This window comes from Trachemys scripta, chromosome 1, assembly GCF_013100865.1.
Source record: "Trachemys scripta elegans isolate TJP31775 chromosome 1, CAS_Tse_1.0, whole genome shotgun sequence".
Classification (NCBI taxonomy): domain Eukaryota; kingdom Metazoa; phylum Chordata; order Testudines; family Emydidae; genus Trachemys; species Trachemys scripta.
The window spans coordinates 91409428-91428098 of record NC_048298.1 but is presented as its reverse complement, the minus strand read 5'-3'; the positions used below and the strand labels follow the sequence as shown (position 1 = coordinate 91428098).

General features: G+C 44.6%; 1 protein-coding gene across 4 annotated transcripts in view; it reads right to left on the bottom strand.

The window, feature by feature from the left end:
• Nucleotides 1–12: 12 nt before the first annotated feature.
• The window catches only part of DDX17 (DEAD-box helicase 17), a 32529-nt gene continuing 13870 nt past the window's right edge, over nucleotides 13–18671 (bottom strand). Inside the window, exons 3-13 of one of the 4 annotated variants that reach the window (XM_034776580.1) lie at nucleotides 15539–15638; nucleotides 15079–15212; nucleotides 13765–13830; nucleotides 13281–13422; nucleotides 10145–10305; nucleotides 9888–10060; nucleotides 9425–9535; nucleotides 8910–8971; nucleotides 8453–8512; nucleotides 4005–4244; nucleotides 13–3218 (exon numbers count right to left, since the gene is read on the bottom strand). In XM_034776580.1, the coding sequence (XP_034632471.1) occupies nucleotides 2716–3218; nucleotides 4005–4244; nucleotides 8453–8512; nucleotides 8910–8971; nucleotides 9425–9535; nucleotides 9888–10060; nucleotides 10145–10305; nucleotides 13281–13422; nucleotides 13765–13830; nucleotides 15079–15212; nucleotides 15539–15638 (1752 nt within the window). In that variant the 3' untranslated portion in view covers nucleotides 13–2715. Of the gene's footprint in view, nucleotides 3219–4004; nucleotides 4245–5439; nucleotides 5676–5951; nucleotides 8302–8452; nucleotides 8513–8909; nucleotides 8972–9424; nucleotides 9536–9887; nucleotides 10061–10144; nucleotides 10306–13280; nucleotides 13423–13764; nucleotides 13831–15078; nucleotides 15213–15538; nucleotides 15639–18671 lie in introns of those variants that run through there. The other 3 variants (XR_004646532.1, XM_034776603.1, XM_034776589.1) reach the window with 3 other exon arrangements.

Sequence of the window (18671 nt, the reverse complement as noted above, 5' to 3'; positions counted from 1 at the left end):
CAAAGGCTTACATTTTATTGACAACAGTGTTTTTATTTATACCTACAAAAGAAAACAAGATGGTATCAAAAAGGACAATTTACAAACTAAGAATAGTAACATAGCTCTTAGCATCCTGTCTGAACATCACAAGTTTATGAATCTCTCAATTCAAGTCTTCGTTAATACAACAGGAATGTGTCCAGAGACCAGCAAAGGTGTGGAACAGAGCACTGATCCCCCACAAAAGCCACTAACCCTTCAGTTGTTGAGAGAAATCCACACAGTAAGTTGTTTCAGGAACTGGGAAGGGAGGAGATGCCAGACTCATTTGACACTCCCACAAACATTTACAGATTGAGAACAATGCAAACATTAATAGATGTTAACACTGTATCAACAAGGGCTCTTCAGCTGGTATATGGAACAGAACAGCAAGCACCAGGTGAGACAGGGCAGCACATGCTACTGTGCATTCAACAATCAAATTAACATTCAAGATTGGGCATGAGAGAGACTGGACTGCAGCTGACATCAAGTTACAATAAAGCATTGCAAGACCTCAGCATAACTGTTTTACATCTACCCAAGTCCCTGAAGGAAGAAGTGAAAGCTACAGCACACCACAAGGCAGTTTTGGCTTTCCAGAGACCCTTTGTAAAGCCAGCCAGGCAGTGTGTCCCACCCCATGCCCTTCCACGCCCACAGAAACTCACAAATGAAGAACAGTTCCACGCTTGCTTGTGGGGGAGATAAAAGACAACAGATCAGTCAGTGCTGGGACAGTAAGAGTTCATTTGTGGCCATCATTTAAACACACAAGCACAAAAATTTCTTGCCAAAGTACTAGTTAATTTTTAAAATAGCCTCAACTTAAGAAAGATGGGGGTGTTAAGGGAAAGTTAGCTGTCCCCCTGAGATTGTGCTGATAACCTACCTGTATGCTGCACACAAACCATATATTCATCCCACCCTTCACACTAAGCCCTAAGGGGAAGATGTCTTTAAAAAAAAGTTTTTAAGCAAGCCCTCTCTCCTGGGGCTATCAAATGTTCTGCTCTCCTACCAAAGGGTTGGGCTGCCTTTCAGAAGGGTTGAGATGCCTTGTTTGTGACTACTACAGACTCCCCCAAAGGAAAATAAAATCACAACAAACTCTTGTAACGCAAGGATTATGCCTCGCAAAATCGGTATATGGCTCTGATTTCCTGCCAAGTTATCCGAACACAAGAGCAGCCAACTCTCTCTATGATCTACTGCCCCAGAACCGCCTGCTCATGGCAATCACACAGTAGACAAACTTTACTATTTAAAGGGGAAAACCCCCACACCTACCTTGGCCTGCAGAATAAACAAGATTGAATTAAAATGTTTACTAAATTTCCATTTTTTTCTAACATTTCCTAGAATGCTACCTACCTGCAAGAGCTGATCTCAAAAGGGACTGCTGGGGCTGGGGAAATACCAGGGAAAGCACTAGGCAATCCAAGGTATGAAGGAAAAGTAGCTTCAGAATCAGGACACTAACCAGCTCTCTCCTCACCTCATGAAGAGGGGTTTCCAGTTGCACCTCCCCCGCTCCACACCAAATCCCATTAAGTTTTAAGTGAGAAAACTTTGCTACATTTCACTCAGGAGAGTGGCACTCTGAACACTCCCCATGACCAGGTGCTTTGCTCACTAAGAATATACACAAACAGTACTGATCATCATCTTAATTCTGGTCAGTGTTTCTGTGCCTTCTACTGAATAGTTATCTTAGTGACCCCAGCAATGGGAATTTGAGGGCAGAAGTTGATTTAAGAAGTCAGTAACCAGATTCCATCCATCTGCAGATTCCATCCATTCCTGCAATTTAACGATCATTGGGAAAGAACTTCAGTGGTAAATATTTCAAACAGATGTTATATTTTAACAATAGAAGTTCTTACAGTGATTAGATCTGGGGTTTGAGACACCAAATGGAAACAAGTTTCTGGTCTCTGACACCGGGGCTTTATTCCCCTTCTCCTTACCACACATCATAGAAGTTACTTCAGAAGGAAGGCTGCTGCAACAGGAGCTGCAAAAATGCCAACCAGAACAGTTTTACACTTTATTTGTGGGGCAACACTCAGAATCCCTCCAAACTGAGCCAAACAAGCAGAGTTTTCCTTAGAAGTTTACTTATGCCAGAGTACAAGCGTCAATATTCAGTTTAAAAAAAAAAAAAAAACACACCACCTCAGATCTAGAAAACAAATGAGCACTGCTCCATTGGATTTATTACATTAAAGGAAGCGTGCCTTGACTCCCCAGAATTCCCCACCTCTCAATACCTCCCGAAATTCAGTTAGCATATTATAGCAGAGAGGCCTCCTCAGCTCTGCAGTAAGTTTTCACACACAAACCTCACGAAAAAGATTGGGCTGGGACCTATCTGCCTTATACCTATTTTAAGAGAAAATAAAAAAAAGTTGCCCCAATCTCCTCAACATGCAAGAGAAAAAAAAAATCAAAAATAAAATTCCAGTCAATTGTGGTTGTGTGTATATATATGTATATATATATATAGTTAAAAACCCACAAGATAAGTAATTGTGGACTGGGGGTCCATTTTTGGTGGGAAGGAGGAATTGGGATGATGAATGCTAAATCTAACCTGCATGAGAAAGACAACACAGTGGGGGAGAAAAGAAAAAGAAAAGTTCCTTTAAATGCAAGAGGTCTAGACTGGTCACCAGCAGCCAAGTGGTCTCATTTGCGTGAAGGAGGAGGGGGTGGGGGAGGGGGTGGATACTGGTATGTGGCAGTCTGTCCCATATAGCCTATCATGTTAGTGGCCGGAGGCTGAGGAAATTGTTGTGACATGAGAGGCTGAGGCTGCTGGCCTGACCGAGCTATCCCTGCATACTGCGGTTGGGTGGCGGTTTGAGCGGTTCTCCCAGCGGTGGCAGTGCTAGCGGCAGCATAGCCAGTAGCATTGTATTCTGCAGTGCCATAACCACTTGTGCCATAGGCAGCTGCTCCATAGCTCCCTTGGGCATAGCCATATTGGCTCTGCTGTGCCCCAAAGGCGGAATTCGGACTTCCATAAGCACTGCCATAGGTTTTGTTGGCTCCATTGGCAAAACTGTCGCCACGGTCACGGTCTCTCCGGCCATCTTTTACTCCCCGGAGCCTCCGTTCACACTCATCCTGGTACATCAGGTTAGGATTGTTGGCTGAACTGGCAGCAGTACGGTAACGAGAACGACCTCCTGGTAGTGAATACAGTGGGGTTCAGTACTGTGGATAACTCAAATAAGAAGGTCTGTAAAGCACTGAATTCTCACAATGGTTTTAATTACTCCCTCACCACTGAAGTCAACAGTTCCATGACAATAGGGCCAGAAGCCATAACATTTTCAATTGACTGGGTTGCAAAATATTCCTGCACAACTTTGCCATGGACCCTCTTTTTATCCAAGTGGTGGATACCAAATTCAAAACCTGTATCATGATCTACCCCAAGATATGAGAGAGAGCAGAACAGAAACACACTGGAAGAAATATAGCACTGACTTAAAACGGACTGGGTCAAATTTCATTTGCTTCCTTGTGGGCCGGGAGGCAGCACTCCACCCAGTAAGAAGGGGGAGTGTATCAGATTACTGACTGTGGTTCGATTAGGTGGGAAGCAGGACATGGCTGCAGGAAATATAACTACTTTACCGATTCACTCAGAGGCAGGTCTCTGCAGGACACTGTTTGGGGAAATAAATCCTATGGCTATGATTAAAACACTGAACACCCTCCTTCAGTTAGCTAAAAGGACCCTAAGTTGGATATGTATGCCCCAAATTAATAGGTTTTATATTATTTTACTAATAAAAATTAGTAAATAAAATATTTACTACTATAAGTTTACATATAATAAGCAAGACAGCAGCAGTCTGATGTTGAGATGGTTTAATTAAGGTGTTTTGCTCTGCCTCTTTACACCTATCCTCCTTCAAGATGGAGCACCTATTCCATCCTTCTAACCCCTTCCCGTCTGCCTTTACCTCCACCACCACCTCCTCCTCCTCTGTGGTCCACAAGCTGCATCAGTTTTGGATTGATGGCCTGGTTGGCTTCCTCCAACACTTTGATCAGCTCCCTGGCCTGTTTCAGGTTCCCCGGCGTGAAGAAGGTGTAGGCAGTGCCCTTGTTGGTGCTACGGGCAGTGCGGCCAATTCGGTGCACATAATCCTCAGAGCTGTTCGGATAGTCGTAGTTTATCACAAACTTAACGTCTTCCACATCTTGCGAAGTGCCCAGGTAGCGAAGCACAGTGAAGGGGTAGGTGGAGGAAAGGGGAGAGGAAGAGAAGGACGTGCCAACGAAAGGTGGGGAGCACGAATGCAGGTGACAGTAATAAGAGAAAAAAACAAGTTAGTAACTGAATGGAATAAAAACAAGAGACTCATCCCAAAAGAGCAGAAGGTTTAAATTTGAGCCATATGCATGGGTCAAAGGCCAATGACCTGAAAACTGATGGCAAGTCTTAAAGCAGTTCTCTCCATTCAAATTCACCCTTCCCTTGTTGCATCTTTGTGCCACGTGAGAGGTTCTTTACACAATATCATCTGAATTTGTTAACTGACTTTAGTCCCCTCTCCTTCAGAGAAACATGATCTGGAACAAATAAAAATGCCACCATTGTTGTGGACACAGCAAGCTGGGGTGGAAGAGGGAGAGATCTGCCACAGGGACTTTTACTCTGTTGGGAGAAGTCTATTAAAGACTAACTGCAATGAGATCACTTACCTTCCAATCAAGCACATACAAATTAAAAGTGAAAGGCTTTTACTTCACTATGAATTTTAAGGACTATAAAATATAACGAATGACTTCCCCTATCCTAGAATTTAAGGCATCCCACTTATACCACGGTAGTCAAATTCTGCCAACTTCTTATTTTAAAAAAAATATATCAAACCACAACTAAGACATTTTACCTGCCTTCTTAGTTATCATGAGAATGCATTGCACTAACATTTCACCATGCTACTAAGCCCAGTGTTAGCAAACTTCTGAATTTGAGTCAAAGAATTTAAAATTGTCCAAGTCAAAACTTCAAATGTTAGACTGAACTGGGTAACTGAGTGTCCAAAAAGACAAAAAAGCTGCATCATATGCAAAAATAGCATTAAACCCTAGGAGATCTCAAAATATTCTATTCTCTGTTGGGAAATCAGATTTTTGTAAATTTATGGGGCAGAAACTAAGTAAATGTTAGTGTAACGTTTTAGTTAAAACACCTACAGTAGCAGAAATATTTGCTATGATAAGCAATGTTAAAATAGAATGGTATTACAATAAAAAATGTCCTTACAGTTCATGAAAAAAAATCTGCATTTTAAGAAGAATATTCAGAAAATATCCAAGATAAAACACAGATTTTTGTATTTTTTTTTTTTTTTTTTTTAAAAGAGAGAAACATTCTCTGTTTGTTACCAGACCGATGCACACTCCCTCCTCCTGTGGGAAACCGCTGCAGCCGATCCCGTCTCTTTGCCTTTTATTTTTGGCGGCCTCCTTTCGAAAACTCCGCCCTCTGACACGGGACCACTGGAGCGCGGGGAGCATGCATCAAGGGTCCATGGCAGCGAGAAGTCCCCACACACGCTCGCTCTGTGAACTGGCTTAGATGCTTCTCTGTAGCCCCATTTGGTTGTGAAGTGCCGGAGAACCTGGGTTCAGGTAAAAATTTCAGGTCCTCCAACGCTTTTTGGCCCCACCCGGGGTTAATAGGGGCGAATGTCAAAAAAATGAAGATACAAAAATTATATCCAAAGGGTCAGACTGCATCTATTGCCCAGACTTCATCAATTTCAAAGAGGGGACAGGGAGAAAATAAAAACAAGGGGTTTGTAGTGGCAAGAGGGGACTTTATGTCTGTTTCTTATTACAGCAAAGGGGTCCCCTTATTCTTTGCTGACTCCAAAGTCCTGAATCACACCAAAAAGGGGGTGAGAAGGCAGATTTCACAGGGGGCTGCGCGAGTCTCCAACTAGGGTCCTTGGTGCAATAAAAAAATATTTTAATGGGAAAAGTGTAAGGTAAGGGAGGGGAAAATATGATCGGCACAATCACATCTTCACTGCCAGAGTTTAACTAGAGTCTGACAAGCAGCAGGCTACGTGATCCTTAGCCAATCCCATTCCGCACATCCATGAGCAGCAAAGCGAGTTGAATTACCAAGTGGATACAGGGAAGCGCTTTCCTGGCAGAAAGCACCCGGAATTGTAGCTAATAGCACAGACACTGCTGACTTGATTTTTTTGAGGGGAAGGCCAGAAAAGGCAGGGGATGTTCTCCAGATTAAAAAGGTGGTCCTGTATGTGCACATATCAGGCTGAAGAAAGATCAGAGCAAGTACAAGATTTGGTTTCTCCAGTCTAGCATGCTCCAATGTATTTGTGCACAGTCACAATCTTCCTGCGCTTTTAGAAGATACTGTAGCAAGATCAAATTGTAAAAGTGATCTGGCCAGCTGCCTGGGACACGCACCCTTTGTCAGACAACCAGAATACCCTATGGCACAGATCAAGTCTCTGACTGTTAATCAGGAGTGATATAAACTAGCAGACATGCTTGTCTAGAGAGCTGCTTCGACCACCAGTGCAGATATGCCCCCGACCCTGCACTGAGAATGATCTGCAGCTGATATCAAAGCTTCTGTTAAAGAAAACAAAACAAAATAAATTCAATGTTTTTAGTTTAACAGAGTGAAGAGTAACCAAAAAAAAATAAATAAATAAAAAAAAAATCAGTGCAGAAGGAGGACCTCTCTCCTGGAGATTATCACAAAGAAGTTATTATGGGACCCAGAACTTACCTGGAAGGAGCTTTTTGGAAACCAATATTCCATTGGGATGAGGGAAAGCCCTGGTGACTCAGCCAAAAAGCGCGCACCCCTGTTTTAAGTTATTTATGTAGCAGCCTTCACTTTCCAGGATCTTGGAGGAAGTCGTCCAGAAGTTTGCCAGTTAAGTGACTTTATTTTAAAAAGCAGCAAACTCAGGGCCCCAAAACAAGCAGAGATGTTGTTTAGTAACAAGAAACAGACTATGGTACCTTTCCCCCGTAGCTTGGGTGAAGTGGGGAAGGGGGAGAGTGTTTTCTCGAGAGGTATCCAATTGAGTTGTTTTGGGGAAGCATTTTTGGGGGTGGGGCGGTTTTAAATGTCTAGGCAAGATGCACAAAGAAGCTACCAGCACATAGCAAGCCTGTTTAAAAAAACACTGCTACAGAAAGCAGCTCTCTTTCATAAAAACTAGTTTCCGGCCTCAGTCCCTTCTCCCAACAGGCCCAAGTTCTAACTGCACAGGTCCAGACATGACCCTAGAGGGCAGAGACTGAAGTCCATATGATCACCTCTTAGAGGAAGTGTTGGACAATTTTGGGGGTGGGGGTGGGGTGAAGGTTATGTGAATGAAGGCTGCCAAGTCTCACACTAGTTTGCCAACATTTAAATGACCTTGAGATGCTCAGTACAGCCACCCTTTCAGGATATAAAAAACAGTTTCAAATAACTAAAACTCTTCTGTAATCACAGAATTTCCCTCTGTGCTTCTTGATGGATCACTTGCAATAGTTTTACTTTAAGATTTGCCACAATGGATCAGACCACTGAGGCACTAACTCTGGTATATGGCCCTCAGGAATGGTCTTTGCCACGTCTGGGAAGTGTAAGAATGCAGACGGACCCAAATTGCTTTAGAATATTTCTAAACTTACACTGGGCAAATGTAAAAGGGAGAAAGGTTAATGTTTAAACACAAAGGTTTCATACTACAAATATACTTATTAAAAGGGGGTGTTTTAACTTATGCATCCAGAAAGTTTATTTCACTGATGTGAAAATGATCTATGTAATTCTGATCCAACACAACACTTGGACAGTATATGTTGAAGGCATATAATAGAACCTGCCTACAACCAACACAGAGCCGGGAAGGCTATTTGTGAAAATAGAAAAGCTGGAGCAATGCTTTCCCAGATGTGAGCACATCTGATGGGAAAATTATGTGTATGCAGGGATTTATTTGTATATATCACCTATGTATTGTTAATTATTATATGTTGAACTACTCTCCCACACGACTCTATTTCAACTTTTATCTGATCCCCTCTGTAAATTGGGAGCAATCCAGCCCTAGCCATCCAGCCACAAAAAGCTGGAAGTGGGGAGGAAGGGGTGCAGTGGAAGGATTGGGTTGCATAATTGGACGTCTCTTCTCCCTCTTGGCGATCGATTAGTCATGCCTAGGCCTTGCTGCAGACCAAAGCCTGTTCATTAGGAGCAGGAAGAGACTTTGAATATGAAAGAAAAAAAAGAGTAATGTTAAAAAACGGTATTTCACATGTGGGGGAAAATCACGCTTTGAATTTTTTAAGAAAATATTTTTGAGTTCAAAGACGAAAAATATGGAGCAGCAGGCAAGAGAGGCCTGTATGTACAAACCTAGCCCACGAGATGCAACATCTGTAGCGATGAGGATAGGAGCCTTTCCAGAACGGAATTCTGCAAGACAAGAATCCACTGTGAAAACAGACTAGGAGTCACAAACTATGCTGAAGGCTGTGGATTTAACTTATGTATGACCTTTCCAGAATCCAAACAGGATGGGAATTTTTTAAAGAGAGAAACATGGGACGCACACAAAGACTGCTTGGAAGTTGTCAAATCCTTTTGGGTTAGACACAGAGGAGTGGTTCTCTGCAACAACCTCCCAGTACTGAAATTAACAAATACAAAGGCTAAACAAAAACCATTGTAGGACTACAGGTAAATCAATTAACACAGATAGTGTGTGCATCTGAGAGAAAAAACAGAAACACAAGGGGAAACGTGTTTGCCTAAACCAAGCAGAAGTTCTTCAATAGTTCAAGTTACCAGCTTTCCCAGGCACTGCACTCACCGTTAAGTACCCAGTCTCTTTCTGGCTGACTCTTGTCTCCATGGATACACATAGCTGGCCAGCTGCCAAATGGAAGATGCACATGGATTTTAGAGAGGTAACAAGCAGCTTTATTAATGTTAAGAGAAAACAGTTAAGGATTAAAATCATTAAGAAATACTCATGCATTCTTTCCCTCCTTTGTTTCTGTAGAGGCTGAAAGCACCTATCTTTCTTACAGATACTAAGAACTAGTGCTTAATCCAATCGTGACTATTATACTGAAAATCCCTTTGCTTTGGCAGTCTCATACACATTGCAGCATTCTGTATGTCCCAAAAAGGCCAGCACGCTGTCCCTCTTATATAGTGCTTCAATGTGATGGAACTTTCCAGGAGCCCCATCATTGCATCTGGCTAAGCGGCTGAAGGGAAAGACCACTTCCAAGACTAGCAATATAAGCATTTCCTCCTCCTCCTCCCCACACTACAGTTTAGGGATTCCTAATGGGAAATAACTGTAAACAAGATACTCACCCATCTCTGCGCATTCTTCGAGTGAGGTCATCACATCGTCTTTTTGTCTCAACAAATATGATAGTTTTGTTCTCTTTCTCAGCCATGATTTCTTCCATCAGTTGAATTAGTCTAAAACAAAAAGAAGAGCTAAGATGTATTTACAAGAACACAGGAGAGAACTTTCAACTTATTATTTTGAGAGAATGCCTGTAATAAGCAACCACTTAAGAGAAAACTGGTTCAGTACTATTTATGAAGAGTTAAATTATCTTAGCATTTAATAACATTAGCGAACATCTACAAGCAACTAGAGGACTATGGGATTATATTGGTTAGTAAGTTTCAGTAGTGAAAAATTACATGATTGCAAGTAACTGCAGTGGACTGATTATTTTTAAAAATACTCCTGTGCACTGAAGGTTTTAAGCCTCCCTCCTCCTCTCCCGCTCAAAAAAATTGGGATAGCAGAACAACGGCCTACTTATGGTCCTTCTCGCTCTCCATGCATACATCCACTATTTGCAGGATGTTGTGGTTAGCACTCAGCTCCAGGTTGCCCACGTTGATTTGAACATAGTCACGCAGAAAATCCTCAGCAAGCTGGCGCACTTCCTTTGGCCAAGTGGCACTCCACATCAGAGTTTGCCGGTCAGGCTAAAAGAAAGGGAAAAGACTTTATTTGGATGATATATTTTGAGTGGGAATTTGAAGGAAACTATAAATCAGAGGTTCACGTACCCTTATCTGGTCAACAATTTTACGAATTTGGGGTTCAAAGCCCATATCCAACATCCTATCCGCTTCATCCAGCACAAGGTATGTACATCGGCGAAGGTTGGTCTTTCCTGCCTCCAGGAAGTCAATCAAGCGGCCAGGTGTGGCAATGCAGATCTCAACCCCTTCAACATACAAGAGGGATGGGCTTATATTTCTACAGTCATAATAAACCACCTTTGACAGTAAATTTGTTATAACACTTCCCTTATACGTGTGCCCAAGACTGAGCCACTACTACTTTACTAGGAACTCTAGGTATCTTTAATCATTTTATTAACCATTCTGAAGTTACTGTTACACTATCATTAGAACCTTGAATACAGTCCAGGAGCAGACCGCCTCCTCCAAGAAATTACATGGAAGAGGAAATGTAAAGACTCAGCAACAGCAGAAAAGGTAAAATTAACCTATGCTTCTAGTCCAGTTGAATCCCCCTCATCCAAAGCTATTAACTCTAGAGAGCGCACTTTGTAGAGGAATAAAAGTTTAAGTCCCAGCGAAGTTTCCAATACTGCAGGGGTTCTCAAACCAGGAGTCACGAGGTTATGACCTGGGGGGGTCACGAGCTGTCAGCCTCCACCTCAAACATTTATAATAGTGTTAAATATATTTAAAAAAAAAAAGTGTTTTTAATTTATAAGGGGGTGGCACTCAGAGGCTTGCTGTGTGAAAGGGGTCATCACTATAAAAGTTTGAGAACCACTGCAATACTGTATCTAATCAGCCCCTTGTAGTAACACAGGAAGCCACACCCTATTCAACAGCTACTAGATAGCTCAACCTTTCATTTGCTCAGACGGCTTTGTATACAGAAAGAGGAAATGATGTACAATATCATTTAAATTAGGTAATTATTATGGAAGATAGACATCTGTTTTCCTCTGTACCATCTGCTACTATTTGAGATATAAGCCTAAACAGACTAATGGTCAAGTATGACAATTCTTATGTTCCTAAAAAGGAGACATTATTTCCACTTGAGTCTCACAGTTAAGCCCTCCAAACTCTAAACTGCTCACTGGACAGCTCCATGAGACTGAGGAAGGGAGAATTTTCCTCTCTGAGAAACTCCATATCCAGCAGTCTCCCAGATGCTGGTGGCAGACCAAATCTTTTAGTTCTAGGCCAGGACTTCAGACCAAATTCCAAGAACAGCAGCTTCCAAAGCTGGAGGAAAAAATACTAATATTTTCAGTGTAGGCAAAACATACACTGATGGCAAGCGTTCTCCCAATGGCGAAGATAATACACCTCTCCGAGAGGCAGTAGGCAGGTTGACGGAAGAATTCTTCTGTAGACAGTGCTAGGTCAACACAGGGACTTGGGTCAGCTTAACTATGTTGTTCAGGGGTGTGGATTTTTCACACCCCTGAATGACAGTCATGCCAACCTAATTTTCTAGTGTAAATCACACTCCAGAAATTATGCCAGTTCTCCCCCACTCCAACTGAATATACAGTTTAGGAAGGCAAGCCTCTGCGAACAAAAGAGTCTGAAGGAAACTTGGTTTTTTTTAGAAAGTTCTGCTATATACTAAGAAATTGAGGTTGACCGTTTATACAACTTTGGAGGCAGAATGCTTGGAGTACAACCTGAGGGAGTCAGTCAGTCCTAAACCTTGACCCACAGTCAATAAATGTGGTGTCTTCCCAACAAACAGGGAGAAGGGGACACTTAGGGTGACCAGGTGTCCAGTTTTCGACCAGAACACCCGGTCAAAAAGGGACCCTGGTGGCTCTGGTCAACACCGCTGGCCGGGCGCTTAAAAGTATGGTTGGCGGAGTGGCAGGTCTAAGGCAGGCTAGTCCCTATCTGTCCTGGCTCCACGCTGCACTCCAGAAGCGGCCAGCAGGTCTGGCTCTTAGGCCAGGGAGGGGAGGGGGGGTGGAGCGGCCACCACAGGGCTCCATGCACTGCTGCAGCCCTGCGCTCCCATTGACTGGGAACCGTGGCCAATGGGAGCTGTGGGGGCGGTGCCTGAGGATGAGAGCAGGGTGCAGAGCCACTGCCATGCCTCTGCCTAAGAGCCGGACCTGCTGGCCACTTCCGGGGCGCAGCGCAGAGTCAGGACAGGCAGGAGGAAGCCTGCCCTAGCCTTATTGCACCGCTGACCAGGAGCCGCCGGAGGCAAGCCCACGCCCCAACCCGGAGCCCCCTCCTGCACCCCAAACCCCTCATCCCCAGCAACCACCCCCAAATCCATCCCCCCAGACGGAGCCCTCACCCCCTCTTACACCCAATCCCCTGCCCAAAGCCCCCTCCCACACCCTGCACTCCTCTGCTCTGCCCCCCAGCATGGAGTCCCCTCCTGCAACCTGAACCCTTCATCCCCAGTCCCACCTCAGAGCCTGCACCCCCAGACAGAGCCCTCACCACCCTACACTCCAATCCCCAGCCTCAACCCGTAGCCCCCTCTCGCATCCTGAACCCTCATCCCCAGCCCAATCCCAGAGCCCGCACCCCCAGATGGAGCCCGCACCCCAACCACCTGCCCCAGCCCAAAGCTCCCTCCCACACCCTGAACCCCTCTGCCCCACCCAACTCCCTCCCTGCACCCCAAACCCCTCATCCCCAGAGCACACCCCCCCAGACAGAGCCCTCACCCCCTCCCCAACCTCCCGCCCCATGAAAGTGAGTGAGGGTGGGGAAGAGTAAGCACCTGAGGGAGGGGGAATGTAGTGAGCGGGGGGCAGAGCCTCGGGGAAGGGGTAGTGTAGCAGTGTGGGCCTCAGGGAAGGGGTGGGGGCAGGGTGTTCCATTTTGTGCAATTAGGAAGTTGGCAACTGTAAAGATGGTCATATGGGGAGGATGTACAGAGAAGAGGGGAGGAAAAACAGCCATCTAAATAAGTTACAAGACAAATATGGATAACTGGTACTGTTGTATGCACACCACCACTCTGACTGGAGGTACAATTGCCGTGAATTGTAGCAGTAGATAGGGCTGTGATGATGCTTAGCACCTTCCCAAACAGGCTTAAAAAAACAAAAACACCACACCACTACTTCTTACTATATTTTACAATAGCATATTTTCCTGCTACCTTAAGCACAGTTCCTACAACACTGAATTTGTAAACACACAAGAATACCATTACCTCTCTCCAGGTCTCGGATTTGGGGACCTTTGGGTGCCCCTCCATATATGCAGGTACTCTTAAGTCTTGAGCATTTGCCATAATCATCAGCCACCTGCTGGACTTGCTGGGCCAGCTCTCTGGTAGGAGCTAGAACCAAACACTACGGGAGAGGGGAAAAAACAAAAAAAAAAATACATCCAGGATAGCTGAGTGGAGAACACTGTCTCAAGCTAAGATAATTAATCATCTCTGCTCAGATATCAGAGGCAGAATTGACTAGATTGTCAGCATTCAATTACCTAAAAAACAACTAATAGCGGCTCTAGTACATGCTGATAATTATCACTGGGCTTTTGATACACGGAATGTGCTACCCACACTGCTACAATGAGCAGTTCTCTACACTTCCTCTTTATGGCATTGTGGTGCAAAATTCATCTACACATTTCTGTTATCTGCATATTATACATGTAAAAAGGAAAAAAAACTGAGGAGCACTTACAATTGGACCATCTCCCCTCTCCAAGTATGGCTGGTGATTAATGTGAACAATTGCAGGCAGCAAGTACTGAAACAGAAGAAAATTAAGAGACGGGTTTTCCATATTAGATCATGCCAATGATCATCATATTGGATCCTGGTAATGGGGAATTTAGCTTAACATCCTTCCTCAAGCAGTGGCAAGTACCACAAGCTTTAGTGGCTACAAAATAAACCTTTCAAACTTGGATGTCTACATTTAGATATATAATAAAAGACTGCCTGACTTTCTGAATTAATGAGCACCTACAACCTAAGTTCCCTCTAAGCTGCATGGCCTATTAAGCTCTGTGCAGGTGCTCAGGGCTGTGAGGGGGAGAGATTCCTCTCCCCCAACCCTGGATGCAACCCAACCCAGCTACAGACCTGTTGCGGCCAGGGGAGAGCGTCTCTCCCGCAGCCCCAACCCAGCCTGGCCCAGAGCTGCCATAGAGCCCCGCTCACACCAAGGCTCTGGCACACTGGCAGCAAGGCAATTCAGACGCGCAGTGCACGAAACGGGAGGAGCGTCTCTTTGCCATTATGCCCCGAACGGCGGCTCAACGTGCTCCCCCAGGCAATAGCGAGCGCTGAGTGCACTCTGGGCAGCAGCTCCGGGCCAGGCTGGGCTGGGGCGCCTCTCCCACAGCTGCGGCAGCTCTGGGCCAGGCTGGGCTGAGTCCAGGGGAGGGGCGCCCCTCCCCTGGCTCCAACCCAGCCCAGACCTGCCGGGGCCATGTGAGAGGCACCTCTCCTCCCCAGCACAGGTGCTGCTGTGGAGAGAGAGAGCTGGGCAGAGTCCTCTCTCCCTGTCACAGCCTCAAACCCCTTGTCCCTGGCCCCACCCCAGAGCCCCCCTCTGCCCCATCCCACACGCGGAACCCCTTGGCCCCACCCCCGCCACATTATGGAGGTGATGTGGAAAAATTAGAGGGAACACTGCCTACAACTCCTGCCTATGTCGGTGGGAAGTACAAGCCTGTATTATTCTTTGTGATTTTAAAATGTGTAACTAAGTCAACCAGTAAGTGAGGTCCATTTAAAAAAACCAAACATATGCTCCCCTCTAAAAAATGGAAACATTGGCTGTGGGACAGCCAAGTAGAAGACAGACAAGATCAGGCACACAAAACAAACCACGTGCTCATTACTACTTAACTATCCCACTTACAACACAGACCGAACATGTTTTAAAATGCTGTAACTCTCCCTTTGCACATGTCTGAATGACCAAGAGATGCAAAGCAAGAAGAAACTCATAAAAAGCAATTAAGAGGAAATGGTCACAAACACGTACTGCCAACGTCTTCCCGGAGCCTGTCTGAGCGATGCCCACCATGTCTCTGCCACTGAGGGCCAATGGGAAGCCCTGGCACTGAATTGGAGTGGGTTCTGTGAAATTCTGATCGATCAAGACATCCATTACATATTCTGCAAGTTAAACAAAAAAGTGAAGAACACAAACTATGTACGTCTGAGTAAAAGCCATCAGTCTGAAGACAGAAGTGCTGGGGAAATTTTCCTACAGAACCCAGTTTGGGAGCAATTTAAAAGTTTCTCACTTTGAGAATCTCAGATATGACAAGCTGGAGGATTCCTTAAAGGTTTACTTTTCTGATTAAGATCTCTAAAGCTACACTAGATCTGATGACCTCTGTCTAGAACCAAATAGGTCTGATCAGAAGGGTGTTATCCCAGCACTCCTCCTTTACTCCAACAACAAAGCTGATCAGCATCTTGAATGACAGAATACTCACGTGGGAAGTTAGCATGGTGGAAGGCAAAAACAGGTTTGGGGCAGGCATCTGTCCCCCTAACGGTAATCTCTTTCTTTCGTCGCAGTTCTTCAACTTCATACTATTTAGGTGGAGGGGGAAACAAAAAACATAAAATTCCAGGTTGTCAGCAGCAATTTAATACACGTTTCTGATTCTCATAGACTCATAGACTTTAAGGTCAGAAGGGACCATTATGATCATCTGGTCTGACCCCCTGCATGCTGCAGGCCGCAATACCCTTCCCTGGACTCTGCCGTTGAAGTCCCCAATCCTGTGTTTTAGTGACTTCAATCGGCTGAGACCCTCCTGCTAGTGATCCCTGCCCCATGCTGCGGAGGAAGGCGAAAAACCTCCAGAGGCTCAGCCAATCTACCCTGGATAAAAATTCCTTCCCGACCCCAAATATGGCGATCAGTAATACCCCGAGCATATAGGCAAGAGTCTCTAGCCTAACCCTTGTTGGCCATTATGCTGTTCATGTACCATTGCTTGGTTTTCCTTGGCTACTATGTTTTACCATTAAACCATTCCCTCCATAAACTTATCCAACTTAATCTTAAAACCAGACAGGTCCGTCGCCCCCACCGTTTCCCTCGGAAGGCCGTTCCAATATTTCACCCCTCTGACGGTCAGAAACCTTCGTCTAATTTCAAGCCTGAACTTCCCCCCGGCCAGTTTGTATCCATTCGTTCTCGTGTCCACATTAGTACTAAGCTGGAATAATTCTTCTCCCTCCCTTATATTAACCCCTCTGATATATTTGAAGATAGCAATCATATCCCCCCTCAGCCTTCGCTTTGTCAGACTAAACAACCCAAGCTCCTCTAATCTCTTTTCATACGACAGGTTTTCCATTCCTCTGATCATCTTAGTCGCCCTTCTCTGCACCCGTTCCAGTTTGAGTTCATCTTTTTTAAACATTGGAGACCAGAACTGCACACAGTACTCCAAATGAGGTCTCACCAGCGCCTTATACAACGGACGCAGGACCTCCCTATCCCTACTAGATATACCTCGCCTAATACATCCCAAGACCGCATTGGCTTTTTTCACCGCCACGTCACATTGTCGACTCATAGTCATCCTGCGGTCCACAAGGACCCCTAGGTCCTTCTCCTCTTCCGTTACTTCTAACCAATGCGTCCCCATCTTGTAACTAAAATTTTTATTAGTCATCCCCAAGTGCATCACCTTACACTTTTCACTATTAAATTTCATCCTATTTCTGACACTCCAATTCACAAGCTCATTCAAGTCTCCCTGCAGAATATCCCTATCCTCCTCCGAGTTTGCAACTCCTCCCACCTTCGTATCATCCGCAAACTTTATCAGCCCACTCTTGCAATCGGTCCCGAGGTCAGTTATAAATAGATTAAATAAAATGGGTCCCAAAACCGAACCCTGAGGCACTCCACTAGTAACCTCCCTCCAACCCGACAATTCACCCTTTAATACGACCCGCTGCATTCTCCCCATTAACCAATTCCTTATCCACCTCTGGATTTTCATATCGATCCCCATGTTTTTCATTTTAACCAATAATTCCTCATGGGGTACTGTATCAAACGCTTTACTGAAATCCAGGTATATTAGGTCCACCGCATTTCCTTTATCTAATAAGTCCGTTACTTTCTCAAAGAAGGAGATCAGATTCGTTTGGCACGATCTGTCCTTCGTAAAACCATGCTGTAATTTATCGCATTTGCCATTAGCCTCAAGGTCCTCAACTAGTTTCTCTTTCAGAATGTTCTCCAGCACCTTGCACACTACTGATGTTAAACTAACAGGCCTATAGTTACCCGGGTCACTTTTTTTCCCTTTCTTGAAAATAGGAACCACATTGGCTATTCTCCAGTCTAACGGGACCACCCCCGAGTTTACAGATTCATTAAATATAGTCGCTAATGGGCCTGCTATTTCCCGCGCCAATTCCTTCAATATTCTCGGATGAAGATCGTCCGGTCCACCCGACTAAGTCCCATTAAGGCGTACTAGTTTTGTTTCTACCTCGGATGCGGTAATCCCCCATCTTGTATGCCCCTCTGTAACGGTGCTAGTATCCCTAATACCTTCATTGGCCTCATTAAACACCGATGCAAAATATTCATTGAGATATTGCGCCATGCCTAGATTAATAAATTCCATAAACGCTTTAGCTGACAGCCTGGCTGAGAGGAAGGAAGCAAAATAGATTTCTGCTCACTAAGGATGGGGCATGAAGCAGGGTGGTCCCTCTCTTTCCAATGCAGTTAAATGGGAGCTCCATGCAGAGCTCCATCAGTAACACCCTGACTCAGAACTGCTGCTCAGAACCACTTGTGAACTAACATTTCCTTTCTTGGGGAAAACATTACTCAGAAACATAGCAACGATAAATTAAGGCCCAAATATTTTTTAAGTGGGATACGGACAACATTTTCTGAAACATTTGTACTTATTTATTGTTATAAGTAACATCCCAGGTTAGCTTAACTGAAGGATCAGGAAAAATATTTCTCTACCTTTCCAGTTTAACTTTGCACATTTGACAGCACTTTGCACAAAGTCAGTTTCACTGTTCCCCCAGTACAGGGCCTAATCCAAAACCTAGGGAACTTAGTGGAAAGACTCCCACTAATGTACGTTTTTGATTAAACCTGTGGTTACTTTCCCATTTGTGTGACTCCTTCACATCGACACAGAGGAGAGGAAAAACATTCTGAAAATACAAACATGGGATTGTAAAACAAAAATTAACAGGGGCATTCAAGTGCAGTGCAGTACTTGCAACTAATGAAATTCGTTGTTTTTTTTTAAATGAGTGAAAGTTGATATTTCTTTGCATTGTGTAAATAAGGCAATTAAGGAAAGACTACTTATCTTTCAGTAACTTGAGTTCAAGATGTTTTGTCCCCAGGGATGCATCATTGTAGGATGCACGCACCCCCACTTGCTCGACTGGCCATGTGAATCAACTACACACTACGAAGCCTCTTACTCCCAAGCGAGGATGTATATGGAGGCATAGATTTGCTGACGCTCCAGGTCCTTCTCAACTACAGAGCGAAAGTCTACACTTGGGGGGCAGGGAAGCGGACGGGGGGATCAAAGTTACACAACTTCAGCTACGTGA